The sequence below is a fragment of the Amblyomma mixtum genome, chromosome 1 (genome assembly GCF_055824585.1).
Source record: "Amblyomma mixtum isolate Tamu chromosome 1, ASM5582458v1, whole genome shotgun sequence".
Taxonomy (NCBI): Eukaryota; Metazoa; Arthropoda; class Arachnida; order Ixodida; family Ixodidae; genus Amblyomma; species Amblyomma mixtum.
The window spans coordinates 109615880-109634318 of record NC_143012.1 but is presented as its reverse complement, the minus strand read 5'-3'; the positions used below and the strand labels follow the sequence as shown (position 1 = coordinate 109634318).

Below are 18439 nucleotides of genomic sequence, written 5' to 3'. Positions count from 1 at the left end.
TAGTCAGACCAGTTAAACAAAGACCAGTAGGAAATTGGTCGAGTTGAGGAATGAAACCAGGATCTCCGGAGTATGAGACAAGCACGCTAACCACTCCGCCATGCCAGCTCGATGGTTTGGAATGAACAAAGGCGCCTCTGGTGAATACGGTGTCTTCGTTCACTTACAGCGTTACAGCGTTACAGCGAGGATCAGGTGTACACCGAGATATGCAAGACAGATACATTTCCTTTCCTCAAAAAATTGGCAGTGGCGAGGGTGTGGTTAAGTCTGGAAATACAAGTGAAAAGGTTCAGTTAGCCTTGGTTTGATGTCATGGGAGCACCACGATAGATAATGGCGGAGGCATTCGGCCATCCACACACTGCCTGGCGGAGGAGGAGACGCAGAGTGAATACAGGCGTGTAGCGAATACCGTGCTGTCTTTTAAGGTGGAAGCCTTTAATGCCTCATCGTTGTAAGCAGGAGCTGTCGACAGAAATGTCACGCTTTTCAATTCGTCGAAACGGTCGTGACGTGACGGTGCGCGAATTTCAAACGGGGCCAATTGTACTTTGGCTACTAATCATGCAACCAAATAAAGGGATCGTTCAGTGATGCTCCAAGTAAGTTTGACTGAGTTTAATTAATTCTCTACTTAACCAATTAGTCAAACCTTTCTAGTCAGACCAGATAATTAAATAAAACCCAGTAAGAAATTTGCCGAGCTTGGGAATCGAACCCCGGTCTCCGGAGAGCGAGTCGAGCGCGCTACCACTCCGCCATGCCAGCTCGATGGTTTGGAATGAACAAAGGTGCGTCTAGTGAATACGGTGTCTTCGTTCACTCCCATCTTCCTCCCTTCCCGTTACGGCGAGGTTTAGGTGTCCACCGAGATATGAGAGACAGATACATTTCCTTTCCTCAAAAACCAATTCACCGACGAGCAAGGCGTATTTGTCCGCGTTTCAGATTGACCCAAGTTGTCGTGACGTCACCGCGCGCGAAATTTGACGGGTGTCCACCGAAATATGTGAGATAGTTACTGCGCAACTTCCTTTCCTCAAATACAATTTTCGACTAGTGTCTACTGAGATATGTGAGAAAGTTAGTTAGTAATTTCCTTTCCTCAAATACAATTTCCATTTTGTTCATTACGGCCCCTCTTTCTTCTTTCACTCACACTTCCTCCCTTCCTATACGGTGCGGCTCAGGTGTCCACCGAGATGAGAGAGAATTACAGACCATTACCTTTCCTCAAAAAGCGTTGCGTTCGAAGGGCAACGCACCGCGCCGAACAGGTGGTGGCGTTCTTTGGACTCCGTGGCAGCGCTACAACACGTTGTCGCGTTCCACTCCTAAAGGCGAAGCTTAAGCGTCATTAATTAGCAGTTAATTAATGTACCAACAAAATGTGCAGTGAACAATCGCGTAGCAGAATGCAGCACTCAGGCTTTCGCCTTTCACCACTTTAGCCGCTAAAGTTCGTCGTAATTTTGGAAGGTGCTTTAGAGACATGTGCTGTGGTGTGCATTCCTTTCGGGTGTACACCAAGATACCAGAGACAGGCATTTCCTTTTCTTAAAACCAATTTTCATTTCATTTCATTTTCTTTAAGGCCCTTATGGGGTTCCGGATGAGATATGAGAAAAACAGGCGTCATTTCCTTTCCTTAAAATCAATTTTCTTTTCATTTTCCTTCCCTTAGGCGTGGTTCGGGTGTCCACCGAGATATGAGTTTTTCCTGGCCCACTGTTTGTCTTTTATTTTTTTTTATTTCTGATATTTTATTCCATTTCTTTTTTATTCTCGTTTCTGTGCTTATTTTTATTATTTTTTTATCACAGAGTAGGGGGCCACCTCGTCGCTTGGTGTCGCGCATGCGCAGAAGTAGCAAATCTGGCCTACCGCTCACGCGAAGCGCCGTGTTGACTAGCCTAGTGAAGCTTTTCGCTTCAAAACCAATTTCCCGACGAGCAAGGCAGAGAGCCGAACAGGCGATGGCGTTCACTGGACTCCCTGGCAGCGTTGCAAGACGCTGTCGCGTTCCACTCTTAGAGGCGAAGCTTAACATTTTAACCACACATCATTGTCACAAGCAGCAACACCGTGCTTAAGGCTTTCGCCTCACCGCACATTAGGCCAACAAAGTGCCCCCCTGAACATTTTTTTGCAGGGTCAGATGTTAAAAATTTTCAAGCAGCCTTCAACAGTTGGTTAAACCAACTGTCACTTTGGTTCAAACCAAATCATCATAATCATAATCATCATCAGCCTACTACGGCCACTGCAGGGCAAAGGCCTCTCCCATGGGGAAAACAAAGTACATATTGTCTAAAGCCAAAAAAAGAAAATTCCGATTAGCTTCCAGATTCACTTCGAACCAACACCGATAACTCGTGTCAGCTCTATAATGTTCCTTGTGTAAGGTGGGATTTGTTCGGGGAAGCTTCTCAACGGGAGCAGTGCTAACAGCAGTACGAAGTCAGCCAGTCTAGCCAGGAGCGTGCACCAGGCGATGGCCATGCGGCTCGCGCGTATGCCCGTCGTCTTCCTTACAATGGCCCCCGGACAGAAGAGGAGCCATCCTGGCGACTTAAGGGGCGGACAAGACAGCGGGGTCGTGGTATGTCTTGAGGCGGTTGATATGGACAGTCTCACAGCCGCGGCGTCTGAGATCAGGTGACGACGTGAGGGGCTCAACAATAGAGTTGACTGGAGATGTTTGCTGCAAGATGCGGTAGGGCCCGTGATACCTAGCGAGCAGTTTCCTGGAAAGGCCCTGAGTACGGGGAGGTACACACAGCCAGACGAGAGAGCCAGGCGAAAAATGCTGGGGAGGTTGAAATTCATCGTGACGCGTTTTCTGAAGAGACTGGGTAGCTGTCGCGAGCGACCGGGCGATCTGGCGGCAGTCTTCGGCGTGCCTGCCGGCTTCGGAAACGGTGGTGCACCCAGATGCGTCAGGGTGGTAGGGGAGAAAAGTATAAATGGGAATGGAGGGATTCTGGTCGTAAAGGAGAAAGAAAGGAGAAATACCGGTTGTAAACTGCGTAGCAGTATTGTACGCGTACGTAATATACGGGAGAATGAGGTCGCAGCTCGTGTGGTTCGAGCCAACGTACATAGCCAGCATGTCCCCCAGAGTTCGGTTAAAGTGTTCAGGGAGGCCGTCTGTCTGAGGGTGGTAAGCTTGTCGTCATAAATAACAAGATATTTTTGAGACTGAACTTGGAGAATAATTTGTCGTTGGTAAGTTAGAGACAGAGCAACAGTATCTTGGAGTCGAAAAACAAGGATAGCGCATTTCTTAACATTTAAGGTGAGTGGTAGGCCCCACAACCAACTCTCAAGCAAGCTCAGGTACGACTGCAGACGCACGTAAAGTGATTGAATGTCAGGAGCAGCCGAGAAAAATGCAATGTCGTCTGCATAGACGTACGTGCGAATTTGGTGATGGCTGGGAATAGAGCTCAGTAGAATGTTGAAGAGTATGGCAAAAGGATTGCGCCCTGAGGAACACCTCTAGTTTGTTTATGCCTTCCAGAATTGACACCATGGAGTGTACAATAAAACTGTCTCTTATCTAGGAACGCCGAGATCCAAGCAATTAAGTACTGTGGAAACTGCAGAGTCTGCAGTCTTTGCAATAATATGGTGTGTTCCACACTGTCGTAAGCTTTGGCTACATCTAATGTAACCAAAGCAGCATGCATTTTTTGACGTCGCACAAGGAGAATTCGACTCTCGAGGTCGACATGTGCATTCCATATGGAACATATACGACGGAAACCGATTTGACAGTGACTGATGATATTTTCACGGTCGACAAACTCTGAAACACGTAGGAGCAATACCCTTTCAATTAATTTAACCATATTGGATTTCAATGAAATAGGTCTAATATTTTCCAGAGAATAGCCGCCACCATTACTTTCAGGTAAAGGAATCACTTTGGCGAGTTTCAATTCAGGAGGAATCCAAGCATGTTTAATGGAGTAATTCACTAGCTGTAATAAAGAGTTAGGACACTCCTCAAAGAGGATCTTTATTATTTTTGACGTTACCCTATCAGATCCAGGAGCCGCTGATGGTAACTCATCAATATAGGGGAAAGTTCTGAAAGGGTAACCTGGGGGTCATACTTAATCTGATCCACTGACGCTACAAACACGGAGCGGAAAGCAAGTGCAGATGAGAAACGCTTCTCTAATCCTTTGGCAATGGTTTCAATGGTTTCGATTGCTTCTTGCGGACTCAGGACACATAAGGGAAAATTACCTGGAGCCGGTATCTTTTTCTGCGTTAGGGAATCTAAATGCTCAGATTCATATCGTCTTTCGCTCGTGAAATCGTGCGTTTAAAAGTGGCTTCAATAAACTTATAATCACGCCAATTTTTCGCGCACTGATTGTGGAGGAGCTTCTTCCATGCAGACTTTCTGCGTCTGTAGTCCTGCGAACAATCTGCATTCCATCACCTAGTTGAATTGGCCCCTTTTGATGTACGCACCAGGAATTCGGACTTTTTACGGCATTCCTCAATAGCCAACCAAATGTCTTCCGAATTATGTTCGTCGTCAGAACTAATCGCTAATAATCGCGGGTTATAATTAATATATGACCTCAACTGTGAAGACGCTGGAGTTAAGCGGCAATTAACCTCAAAAACTATAGGTATGTGATCACTAGATGCATCACAATCAACTGTCGACCAATTCAGAACCAATTCACAAGGGCTGGAGAAAGTTAAATCTAATGCAAATACGGTTTGAGCACCAAGAAAGGTGGCCAAACCCGAATTCATGCACGTAAGGTTGTTATCTGTAACCCAATCCCAAAGATCATGTCAGAAAGGGTTCGGTTCAGTCTTTCAGTCAACCGGTTCGTCTGAGGGTGGTACGACGTCGTTCGGCAGTGGTCGGTATGACTGTAAACCAAGATCTCCAGCACCAGCTCAGCCATGAACGCACAGCCTCTGTCAGTGATCAGCACTTCAGGAACACGGAACACGGAACTTCAGGAACAAGGAACACGGCTAAAAAGTGGGGATGAGGGTAAACCATAAAATCGACCTAAAAGAACAAAGATGGCTATTAAGAAGAACAGAAAGCTGGGCGAGTTGGTCGTTATCTATTTTGCAGACAACATGAACACGCCTGCAACCCTCTGCTTCAAGACACGTCTGTAGTTTTCCAACACAAAGATCAAACGGTAAGAGAATTAGAAGAGGCCTACCACATTGATAAGGGGGGTTCTGCGTGTGTCGCTAAACCGTCATTGTCATTGATTAACCGTGAATTTGCTCTTCTTCAGAAGTCGTTGCCGGATGTTTAAGATAAGTTAAGTAGGTATTTTGTGTGTTTGTTTGGCGGGATTATGTATAAATGCCTTTTGTGTTAATAAATTTTGAGTTGAAAGTCAGCGCTCGTGTTGTGTGTGTAAACGTCGTCGTCTTTTCGCGCTGTTAAAAAAGATGGCTAAGGCTAAGAGAGGAATGAAAGCTAGAATAAAAGAATAGAAGTAGTGTCCCCAGAATATTAAAAGAGAAGTGGAGAAAGGGCTGGGGAGTGACAATGAGCCGCGCAAGGAACCATGGCGCCAAATTACAGTGACTGGGAAAGAAACGCAAACTCTTTTTCCAACAGGGCTACTGAGGGCGTAGTGACGCATACGTCTTGTTGCTTGTTGATGAAACCTGCCTCAATTATTTCTCGAATGAGTTGGTTGCAGCTCTTTGCGAGCATTTTTGTTTTTTTTAAACATCGGGAGGCGCCGGCGATAAGGAATGCCGTCCCGTCACGAACGTGGACGGCTAAGTTGCTGGAATTAGCTTTGTGTTCGAGCAATCTCTTATTAATACATAGACCAGTTTAGCCGACGTATTCCCTGCTGCAAGACAAAGGGATTGAGTACACGACACCAGTGCTGCAACTTACGAAGGGGTCACGATGCCTAACATGGCATTCGAGATCTTTTTCACCTGAACCGTTCACTCTCCTGCAGAGACTAGAGAGGCGATGAAGGGCTGAAAAAACAACGCCCACTCTTACTTTTCGTCCAATCCTTTTGAGGTTGCGGAAAACTTGTTGTACGTAGGGAATAACGGCGAGTTTCTTACCGGAGACTTTTATTCTTTCTTATCGGAGACTAGGACTGAGTGGACCCACCTCCCGCCCCATATCGCCTGCACTGAAGATGCGTCATCCTTCAAGCCATTTATCACCAAGTATGCCATCGAACAAGCATCTGCATCATGATTTTTGCCTTTTGACTGTACTTTGTATTATGTATTTCTCCTTTTTTTCACCCACCTCCTCTATAATGCCCTAGGGCCGAGGGTATTGCAATAAACAAATAAATAAAGGCCGCAAGTATGGAGCATTCCGTGAGTGTTGATGAGGCGTCTGTTATCACAGCTCACAGGACGTCCTGCGTGAAAATTCCTCCAAGGCTGGAGGAGTTTTGAGTGCGGCTCCATCGCTTGCGATTTTTACTTTGGTAAGATGGGATGCTCGAGGTTTGGAATAAATATTTGAACGCATGGATGAATTTCTCCAGCGAGCAGGAAAAAGAGACTGGCGTCGATATTATTACGGTGTTTTGATTAAACGAGGCAGAAAGTCCTGCAAAATTCCACGAGTACGAACGGCCAAAGCAGAGGCCTGGGCGAGTTGGTAGCTACTCCTTCTAAGACAGCGCAAAGAAGACAAGAAGGACGGAAAGAAATGTGGGGCATATGCACCCTGGCCAATCCCCCGCCGTGGGTATGTGCCATTCCATAGAGTTTCTTACTATTACCTAGAGGGAAAGCTGGCGGCGCTGCACTTCAGCCACCATGGACGCTCAAAGCATCATGGGGCGGTGAGCTACTTGTTGCGGAACAGTCGTAGTTTTTCGGGAACACGGAGTGTCATTACTAAGATGCTTCATTCCAAAAACGCTGTCCGTGTGCGCGCAGACGACTTTCGCGCGAACGCAGTGTGCAAAACCCATAGTAGTGAAAACGCGACGACACACGACGCCAATAAAAGGTTTCACTTTTCCGAAATGCCATTAAAAAACCTCTTATAGTGTTTAAGCAACAACATTTTTTTTTAAAACATATTTACTTTTAAAAGCGCACCTGTTAATTACGAAATAATAGTTTTTATAGTGTTCATTACTTGGCCAATAGGAGAGCGAGTCGTCTCTTATTTTGGGCGAACTTTGCACTTATACGCTTTTCTGCTCGTTTGTTGCAATCATTAGACAAGATATTGAATGTTAGGACGTTTGTAGTTATCAAACAACTTTATTTTTCTATTATTTTTTGGCCAGAAGTTGCAGTTCCGCAACAAGTAGCTCACCGCCCCATGATGCTTTGAGCGCCCATGGTGGCTGAAGTGGTCTCGAGGGGTCGCCATGCAAACTCCCATAGACGGGCTGCCGGCTTTCCCTCTAGGTAATAGTAAGAAACTCTATGGTGCCATTCAGCCCGAGGACATGATCATCATCATCATCACAAGCAAGGCAGAAGGGCACAGCTGAGGTGAAGAAGATCGCCGTCTCATCCTCCTCCTGCGGGGTAGCGGCTAAGTACCTGGCGGTGTTTTGCTAGCTTGCCCAATTTCTCCTTGTTTTCTGTGTCTGCTCCTGTTAAAGGGTGATTGGGCGCGGGACGAAGGCTTGATGTCTACCTCTTCTCCCGGCCAGGGATTTTCCCCGTGGTCGGCCTCTCTTCCCGAGCAGCAGCTCCCCATTGATGTCTTTTTTCGCAGTGGAGTAACCAGCATTCCTGTGGCTTTAGTTCCTTCAGATGGAGGCGCGATCCGTTTGAACAACGCGGAGGCAGTACACGCGGCCCTTGTGGCTACATCGCCTCACTACATGCCGATCACAGATGGGCGGCAGTTCGCACAAAAATAATAGTATTTTGTCAACCCACGCCTCATGTAATGTCCTTGTGAACCTTCGAGGAATAATAAATAAATGAACAAATTGTGCAGGTCCCGGGACAAGGATTGTGTCGCCGACCCCTTGAAGCGTACCTCCTTCCCCAACCACCCGGTGAGCGCATACATACCGCCTCATCTGGCGTGTTCCAAGGGCTTAGTCCGATGTGTCAACTCTCGATTGAGCCCTTTGGAAACGCTAGAGAGCCTCTCCTCTGCGGGCATCATTGCTATCCATCGTTGCAGCAGAATGGTAGACGGTGTCAAAATTCCTACAGAGTCCATCATAGCCACATTTGCTGAAATAGTGTGCCCTTCGGAGATCAAAGTGTGGCCACTGGTCTTTCGAGTTGATGTGCTTAACTCTGGACCCCTTCAATGTCAGAACTGTTGGAGGTTCGGCCACAGCGGAAAAGCCTACAAATCGGGCTTACGTTGCTGTGCATGCGGCGAAAGCCATGCTAGGGAGAGCTGTCCCGGACAGCAATAAAAATGTTGTCTGTGTGGTGATGCCCACTCTGCCAACTCGCCAGACTGTCGAGCTCAAGAAGTTCAGGTTCTAGAGCTAATAGATAGACGCCGATGCACGCGACGAAGAGCCTTTCCCTTATAAAAATGGTCTATAGACAGTCTATAGACTTCTTATTGACTCTATTGACTTCCTATAGATATTGCTTTTTGTCTATTCATAGTCGATAGACTGTCTATAGACAAAAGTCTACTAAAAGTGTATGGCCATAAATCTATAGATTGTCTATAGACTGTCTATGGCATTTGTATTGCCTATAGACTTTTGTCTATAGACAGTCTATAGACTTTATAGACTGAAGTCTATAGACACTCTATAGACTGTCTAAAACTTTTTTTGTAAGGGTTGCCGCAGTCAAGAGAGAGCCTCTGGATATTCTAGTGCGGTTGCCAAATGTACACCCGTAATGGATGCCTCTTGGTCACAGGTAATCACAGCGGCAGTTGAAAAAGCAGTGACAAATGCAATGGAACGCATTATAGAAATCGTATCCATGTGTGTATCCCAGGTCATAGCTACCCAGATGACCAATCTGCTGCAGCTACCGAACGCTCCGCTCTTGTCCTCTGGGTCTCGGAAGCTCCTCCACCGTCTGTGGCCATCAATAGCGTTCCACAGGGCCAAGGTCCATCTGAGCAACAAAAGACTGCTGAAGCACCTCTCCCTGACAGCGTTATAGACGCGCCCTCTGTTGAATGTCTTGACATGGAACTTGATGTCCGCAACCAAGAACGAAGTGGGTCTCCGTTGAGTATTGCAGGTCCATCTCGTCCCCAGACCAAGTCAAAGAAAAATCACGCTAGTCAAAATCGGAAGACCAGGACTCTAGAAGCGACAGTTGCCGCTGCAGCTCTCCCGCCAAGATAGGGTGATTAAGTGCACTCCAGTCGAATTGCCGATCTATATTCTCAGTTTCAATAGATTTAATATGACTTTGCAATGAACTTCTACCGGATTAAATTGCATTGCAGCAAACATGGCTTACTACAGATTTTAATTATCAGCTCAAACATTACCGTTCGTTCCGGCTTGACCAGTCTTCACGAGGGGGAGGGTTGTTAGTGTTAATTTCTTCAAAGTTTTCTCAGAGGGCGTGCATTTCTTTTAAGTATGCGGACAATCAATGTGAAATCCTTGCGGTTGATCTCAAAATCCCAGGTCAACAGCCCTTTACTGTAGCTAATGCAGATTTCCCTTCAGGTGTGCATGACACTCGGCCTCTTGACTCACTCATGTCTAGTAGCCGATCTCAGATTTTGTTAGTTCGGGATTTAAATTCGTGAAAGACATGAGAGTGCAAAACGGCAACCCGGACGAGTAAGGGAACAGGACGAAGCGATGCAGCGCTCTTCCTGCTCCCTTACTCGCCCGTGTTGCCTTTTTGCGCTCTCAGGTCTTTCACGAATATGCACCAACAAGCCCGGCTTCAAGTACTTCTTAGACAGATTTGAAATCGCACCACGTGACGTGGGGGTTAAAAACAGATTGGTTCGGCTCTAGATTATTTGATTCGGTTTGCGACAACATCGTCTGCAACAATTCAGGAATACCTACTCTGGTACGCGGTCAATGCGCTCTGCCTTAGACTTAACTTTTTCCTCCCCAGGAGCCTCTGTTACGTCTTGGGCGCCTGTTGACTGTGCAACAAACAGTGATCATCACACCGATTAGTTTCAAGCTTGCGTGCAAATTAACTTTTTCTGCACGATAACCGCGCTCCTTCATAAACTACAGTCGCTTTAAAGGGACACTGAGGAGAGCTCTATTAATATTTTTTTTTATAGCAAAATCCGATAGTTCGGCATTTCATGGCTTTGTTGCCACTTGGCCGGCAGCGAAAGATGCATTTATTTCTAAGAAATTTGGATTCGAAGTTGAAATAGTTTTTCCCGCCGCTCTGATTCAAACTTGGGATTCTGCTATGACGACACAGAACTAAGTGACGTGAAACATGACATTCACATGACGTAACGCAGACTCCGTGATTTCTGGCGGCCAGCAGTGCGGCCCAGCAGGAGCCGAAAAGAAAGCTACCGCCGGCCGCACGTTGAAGGCATCTATCGGCTATTGCGGCCGTCGCTTCGTTTACATTTGCACCGGCGTTTTGCCAGCGTTACAATGGATCCCGTTCTCGAAGTCGTCAACGAAGTTCTCGCAAATAGACGCCTTTAGCATACCGTGTACCTTGTTACCGTTAGCGGAATACCGGGAGCCCCCATACCGCTTGAGCAAGCGCTGATTGGTCCCGGCGCTGCAGGAGCGCGCGTAGCTATCGGGTACGTGGCGCCATCTGGCGACGTCAAGGAGATTTGCGCATGCATTTGCTGCGCCTCAGTGATTCGTAGCTTCTCGTGTCCTAGTGTTGCTAGAACTATTGGTTCTAGCAACACTGTTTTGTCCTATGACGCCATGAAGCTTGTACTTGCGAGTTTGGCCTGTGGCGGCGATACCTGTATTTTGGTTCTTGCTCTTTTCTATGTTACAGGAGCTTTGTTGTCAGTATGAATGGCGTTTTTGTAATCAGGAGCTGGTATTCTGTCGATGCAAGTCAACTTCAATTTCTCCTCAGTGTCCCTTAAAGACACCCTCAAATTAGCTCTCACAATTAGTTCAGACCGAAGCACCGAGATGAGTTCCGAACGCAAAACTACACATCTATGCTCAGTGTTGGAACGTGCAAGGCTGAATTCATTGTCAGTAGAACCACGGGTGCAATGGCCAGTAATTGGTGGAATGCTGAGTGCACGGGTGCCTATAGACGACAGAAAGCAGACTAGAAGGGACTTCTCAAAAATCAATGCCCTAAAAATTGGTGGATTATAAGTATGCCGCTGCAACGCTTAAGCGCAGTGTCTCCCGTGCAAAGGAGGAATATATAACAAGTCATTATGATTTTCTTTCTCGGTCAAGAAATAAACGGGCTTTGTTTAATTTCATGAGAGTGATTCCTCAGGCTGTCAACATTAAACCCCTGCTGACATCGCCAAGGCCTTAGAGGGAATGGCGTGTTGTAGCCTAGAACGTAGATTTACATCTGCACTCCGTTCTCCAGCTACATTCACATGCATCTCAAGTGATTTCATTGAGCTCACTATGCCTGAGCTTTCACAAATTATTCTGCGCCTATCCCCAGCGGCTCCTGGTCCCGATACGGTCACTAAATCGATGATTAAAATTTTGTTTGTGCGAATCTCCTAAAGACCTGTTGGCACTAGTTAACCATTGCATTAAAGGTCCTTGGATACCCCATGGGAGGCGCCTTGCGGAAATAGTTTCACTACTTAAAAAAACAAGGGGAGGGTTTCACTTGAGACAACATATGCCCGATTTTATTAACAACAAATTTATTGAAATTGGTGAAACGGGTCCTGCTTCGTCGAATCATGTATTTCATTTCTGCAAATGATCTCTTGAATCCTTGTCAAATTGGTTTCAGGCTGGGCTGTTCGATTTGGTGAGCTCTTACTAACCTTGAGCGCCATATTAAATTAGCTCGCAGCACTAAACAGTTCGCCGCGCTTGTCGCTCTGGATATCAGTAAAGCCTACGACAGCGTCGAGCACTCGGCGCTGTTACACAGATAATAAGACCTTAATTTCCCAAACTGTTTCGCAGCCTGGACCTCTGCTTTCTTGAAAAACAGAGAATTTTATTGCTGTTGCAATGCTCTAGGAAACTTCGACAGACAAGAGGTGTTCCGCAAGGGTCAGTTCTTTTCCCTGTTCTTTTCAACATCTTTCTAAGCTCAATTCCATGCATCCATAATGTGAAAACTTACGTGTACGCCGATGACATCACATTTTTTGCCTCTACAAGTGATATTCACTCTCTTTGCCAAACCTTGCAGGATTAACTCAGTAATCTTGATTACTGGTTAGGAAGTATTCATCTGTTCCTCAATGTGAACAAATGCGCCTTGTTGGTCTTTCCGGTTTCTCATCCGCCAAACACATGCCTTGCTTATAGATGTCACATAATTCCTCAGGTTCAAACAGTGAAGTATCTTGGAGTGATATACGACTCTACTCTTTCCTGGCGGGCACATATTGAGCAAGTTTCTGCAAAAGGAGATCGTGCCATTAGCATCCTGCGCAGGCTTTGCAGTGCTAGGTCAGGCATGAGAAGGCACACACTCCTGCTGATATATAAAATGTATGTCCGCCCAATTTTGGAGTTCGGGTGTGTTTTATTCTCATAAGCTCCTGCCTATAAACTTCGCCCTGTTGTGCTCTTGGAGCGTGAGGCGTTACGCCTCTGTTTGGGTCTTCCAAAATATGTAGCCAATGCTGTCATCTACCTTGAGGCGCGAATTCCATCTTTATTAGCTAGATTCGCCTTTCAACAGTCCAAACCATTTTAAACTTGTGCGACTCACCTCTTCACATCTCCAGTACAATATTTCTTAATCAGCCTGCAGTCTTTTTAGATGCCACCTGGTCTCGTTTGCATACTCCGCAGATATGTTTCGTGCAGTCTCTCCTTGATCCCTTAAACATTCATTTCACAGATCTCCATCCAATGTATAACTTCTCTCCTTCAGTGAAGATTGCATTTGATGACATTTTTCCACCGAATGCAAAGCTGCAGCCCTTTCCTCTCCTTCACGGTTTGTTGCGGGACCACCTAAGGTCCTTTCCTTCGCATATTCCCATTGCTACCGATGCCATGCAGGATCGTGAAAAGGCAGGTGTGGGCATTTTTTCACCTACATTGGGACGGTCCTTTTCTCTCCATCCTCCTGACTCCATCCTCCAATTTATCTGGCCGAATTATTAGCAGTAATTCTAGCCTTATGTAAATTAAACCCTACCGTTTCCCATGTCATGGTTATGACGGACTTTCTATCTATTCACTCTACATTATCATCCCCCACTGAGTCTCGGGTATTGCGCCTCTTTAAGCAGCTGATCCCGCTCCATCGAACTTCGGTGCGGTTGCTTTGGGAACCGGGGCACAGGGCATTGAATTAAATGAGGTTGCCGATTCCTTAGCAAGGGCCTCTCTCTGGGCCGCAATAATTGCTGTCGTGCAATCCTGCGCATATACACCTGCGGTGAGGTTTCGCAGTTACACATTATTTCAGGAATTTTCAGCCTGAGCACTTACTTCATCTCCCGAATATCAGCATCTTCTGCACCCTTGGAGTAGCAAAGACTGGCGCTCGCGCAGACTGGAGGTCTCTTTCACGCGTTTGCGATGCTGAGTACCTCTGCTAAATTTCTACCTTCACAGATCTGGTCTGGCGGTTTCTCCCCTGTGCCCATTTTGTGGCGAGCCTGAGACAATGGATCACTACCCGCTGTTCTGCCGCCGCTTCTCTTCTTTGAGGAGGCGCCTTAGAAATTCTGCTTCACCACCTGGGTCTGCCTGTGTCCACTGCGGTTGTTCTTTCCTTTGGCTCTTCATCGCTTGGACGAAGCAACAGGAGTGTGCGCTGTACTGTTCAAAATTTTCTTCTAGAAATGCAGCGACTCCCATGCTAAATTTAATTTTTTAATTACTATTGTTATTATTTCGGTTTATTTTTATTTTTATGCTGTACAAAAATTTATTTTATTTTATTTTTTTCGCTCTCTTTCAGTCAGTGCAAAATTGAACCATTACATGCACTGCATTTGAATTTGCACAAAAAGTCATCGTCCCGTCTTCGACCTCCCAGCTAACATGTCCCCTGTCGTTGCGGCGTCCAATCTGTCAGCCTGTAGCCTATTACTACCTCCTTTCCTCTATAAATCCTCCTCTATCCAACAGTTCACCGCCTGTGTCTTGGCCACTCCCCCGTAGTGGGTATGTGCCATTCTACTTGAGGCCAACCAACCAACCAAGCAGCGCTCGTGTTCGTTCGTTTCTTTCCGTCGTCCTTGTCTTGTTTGAGCTGTTTTAGAATGAGTAGGAACGGAACCGATAGAAATCGACGAACAGTGTCCGACTTCTATGGAAGTGTGTTTCTTGCACTGGTCTTCACCAAATTCCGCGAGACGAACAGCCGAAAAAAATTACCGAACACACTTTGGAAATTCTAAAGTGCCCTTGGCGAAAGCCTTGTGGTGAACACACCGCCGCTTTCTCGAACCGCTTGGAGCGTGGCGGGCTTCCCAGATGTGCTGTTTTTATTGTCTTTGGCGCCTGCGCTCGCCTTTTTGATTGTAGTGTTTTAGAGCGCAGCTCTTTGGCGCCCGTTTCGCCGCGTAGCCGTCGCCGTTGTTCTTTCAGGGTTCGTTGTCTTCATAGGCGTTGACGTTTTACAATCCGATCATTTTAAGGAGAGGAAGCGCTCATAACTGGCTCCCTAGGTCAGTGGACGCCTGAATCGCGCTTCTGTGGTGTTGTTGCCGCCGCAAGAGCCGTTGCCTAGCAACCGCCTCGGTGGACACCCGTACAGCACCGTTGAGGAAGGGAGGCAGTGAAAGCGTAAAGAGAGGCTGCAGTGAAGAAAATGAAAATTGTATTTGAGGAGAGGAAGTTAAGCAGTGACTGTTTCGCATACCTTAGTGGACACCCGTCAACCGTTAGCAGAAGAAGGGAGGAAGTGGGACTGAAAGAAGAACCAGAAAGAGGGCCCGTAATTAAGAAAATGAATTTGAGGAAAGGAAATTACGGAGGGGTTCCCGCCGCTGCTCGGAGGAGAGGCCACAATTGGCACGATTCCAGCGCACGGACGGACACTGCGAGCATGGGCCATTAAAGGCCTTAAAAAAAATTACCGACGATTACGTTACTTCCTAATGCGAAATTTGAGCGCAGCAAATAAGCTGTTTCACCTTTTCGATAGATTGAGGCAAAGAAATCGAGCAACACATGTATGCGCTATCGCAGAATTTGTTTTTTTATTTTTCACACGTATTCCTTTAACAAAGACTCCACTAACAGTTCTTGACAGTCATGAAGGAAGCTTTGTGGTCGGAGAAATAGACTGATATATGTTCGACTTGGTACACCAATGCTTGATTCTCAAAGACGAGATCTATACAAGTGCCTCGCGAGGTTGTCACAGCCGTGGGACGCGTTACGAGCGAGAGGAACGGGATGTTCTCCCGCATAAGTGTTAGGAAATTGCTGTTTGTCTTTATGTCAACATTAAAGTCCCCCACTACTAACATCGGTGTGGATCGATGGACGGTTAATGCGAGTTGCAGGAAGTGCACGACGTCTTTCGTGAGTGCGGTAGGGGCAAAGTAGGCAGCTACTACCAGCAAGCCGTTGGGCAACTTTGCGGCGCACAGTTCGCCAACTTCATGTGACGTGCCAAACATTTCGACTGGTATTGCAGAGAGACCTGTGCGCAAGTAGATAGCGACTCCCGCCGCTCTGTTGTGGTCTCTGCGAGCACCACAGCAGAATAGGAAATCTATCATTTCGACAGGCTCTTCGGGATCCATCCAAGTTTCAGCAAAGCAAAGTACAGAGGAATGGCGCAGAATGTGATCGTGGTGTACGTCCTTGGCATGTGCGGCAAGGGAGCGTACGTTAAGAATGTGGTTGTGAATGATGAATCAAGTGCTGCCAGCGAATGACGCGTCCATTGGCTGTCTGCGTGTGTTACTGATGTGTGGTTTATATGCTAAGCTTCGCCTGTAAAAGTGGAACGCGACAGCGTCTTGCAACGCTGCCAGGGAGTCCACAGAACGCCATCGCATATTCGGCTGTACGCCTTGCTGGACGGTAAATTTATTTTTTGAGGAAAGGAAATGTATCTCTCTCGCATATCTGGGTGGACACCTGCACCTCGCCGTAAGGGAAAGGGGGAAGATGGGAGTGAACGAAGACGCCGTATTAGCTAGACGCGCCTTTGTTCATTCCAAACCATTCAGCTGGCATTACGGAGTGGCTAGCGTGCTCGTATCGCACTCCGGAGACTCTGGTTCGATTCCCCAACTCGACCAATTTCGTTCTCGGTTTTATTGATTTATGCGGTCTAACTAGAAAGGTTAATTAGGCTATTTCATATTTATATTATTGTATTTCTATCCATCGTGTTCTGTCATTAACCTGTCAATTGTTGGAACTGTCTAGGATGTTCGACACAACGTATATGAAACGAGCAACGTCTTACTGAGTGGGGAAGTGCGTGGTGGTGGAGGGAACGCGGCTTCGTACTTATCTGTTTTTTTCAGCACCGTCTTTTTCCGCGGACGCTGCTGTCGCTGCGGCCCGCGTCTTTCTTTTCTTTTCTTCTTCTCCTCTATATTAATTAGGCTAATTGATTAAATAAGCAATTAACTAAACTCAGTCCAACTTAGTTGCAGCATCACTATACGATCCCTTTGATTGGTTGCATGGTTACTAGCCAAAGTACAATTGGCCCCATTTGAAATTCGCGCACTGTGACGTCACGAGCATTTCGACCAATTGAAAAGCGTGACATTGGGGGCGGAGCTGGTTACGAGGCCGACGACGACGCGAAACCCAGGAACGGACGCCAAAGAGCTGCGCTCTAAAAGAGCAATAAGCGTCGGATATTTTTTAACCTACTGCCCCATAAAGGCCTTTCTGCACACTCACCTCCACCGTCTCGTCGCCCGGCAGGTCGGCGCTCCATGCGGCGGGCACACAGAATACGCTTGCCTCCGTGGCCAGCAGCACGGAGCGCTCGCTCAGCGCAGCGGTGCGCAGCTGCTGCCCGGGAGGCTGCAGCTCCAGCCGTGCGCCGTGCCACAGTAGCAGGTGCACGCCGCCCGGCAGCTGCAGCAGGCATCCGTGGCGGTTGATCGCCTGCACAGACCCCGGTTTCCCGCTTCGCTCGAGATCGCTGCGGTGCCTGGCATTGGAAGCACGACTAAAGAATAAAGTCGGTGCTTTCTGCAGACTGCGACACACTACTAGCGTTTCTGCTCTGCCCTTTGTAATATGTCGCAGTCTGTGAATGCGAAAGCAATGACGCCTCCTCGCCACTCGTCAGTCCTCTTTGATTGTCTTTGCCTCTCTTTACCTTAACGCACCATTGATTCACCTTAATTGACATTAATTTATCTCAACCCAGCCTAATTGACCTTAACTCACTTTACTTCAGCCTCAATTCGCCTTACTTTTTTTTTTATTTCTCCTTCGGGCAACATACAGGTATTGCCCACGAGGCAAGACAAAAGGAGGTGCTAAACCTCCTGACTGGGTCTTGTCCTCGCCTGGGTACAGCAGCAGGAGCTGCTGTACCCATAATCCGTTACTTGTTTCATTTCTGTTTTTAATTTGTGTAACAAATTGATTAAATCTATCCTTTCCTCTCTGTACCCATTTCGTGGTTTCAAATTCGGCGCTAGGCTTTGGCTTCGCCCACATATTCGGTCGCGTTCTCACACACTTCCGGCGCTTCAAATTTGGAGCCACACGCTGCCATAACTCCGCCCACTTTATTAACATTTTTGGCTCTAATTAATTAGCTACTCATCCCATTTCGAAAATACTTTTTTTCGCAGAATTTCTACATCATCTTCGTGCGATTACAACCACTCGTTTGACATCATCTCTTCAGATTTCCCCACAACTACTGCCGACACGTTTATAGTAGGATACAACTTTAAAAAAAACAGCAGTTGCTAACACTGGGCCGCGGTCCGCGGCGTCCTGTATTACTACGCTGGCCAACCGCAACTGTAAAAGAAATCAGCTTTTTAATGCTTGACTATTTCAAACAATCCCCGTGTCAAAACCCTAGAGCATATAATTTTTTTTCCAGTGATAAGCTTCTTGTTTCCGCAACAAGAAACGTTTAAGCAGCGGACTAATTTTTCGTCATGGAGGAATTCTGTGCGCGGAGGATCAGTGTGGGCGGAGCTTCACTGCAGACTTAAGTTGTATGCGACTATAGATGACACACATTGGTGACACGCGAGCAGAGCCCAGTAGTGCTTTCGCAGTAATAAAAGTGCACGACGGTGGACGCAAAAAATTTCCCTTTCCTTACGTGCCTTGAAAAGCTCTGCCCCGCAGAGAGTTCTCCAGCGTCATTCGAAACATTACCGTGAAACAGAAGCCTCGGCATAACAAAAGTGCGGCACTAG

The 18439-nt window shown here is 46.9% G+C and overlaps 1 protein-coding gene across 1 annotated transcript in view; it reads right to left on the bottom strand.

Annotated features, from left to right (window-relative positions):
- Positions 1-18395, bottom strand: part of LOC149367508 (uncharacterized) — a 211092-nt gene extending 192697 nt beyond the window's left edge. Inside the window, exons 1-2 of the mRNA XM_089574527.1 lie at positions 18343-18395; positions 16944-17199 (exon numbers count right to left, since the gene is read on the bottom strand). Coding sequence (XP_089430653.1) covers positions 16944-17199; positions 18343-18395 — 309 coding nt within the window. The remainder of the gene's footprint in view (positions 1-16943; positions 17200-18342) is intronic.
- Positions 18396-18439: the final 44 nt, after the last annotated feature.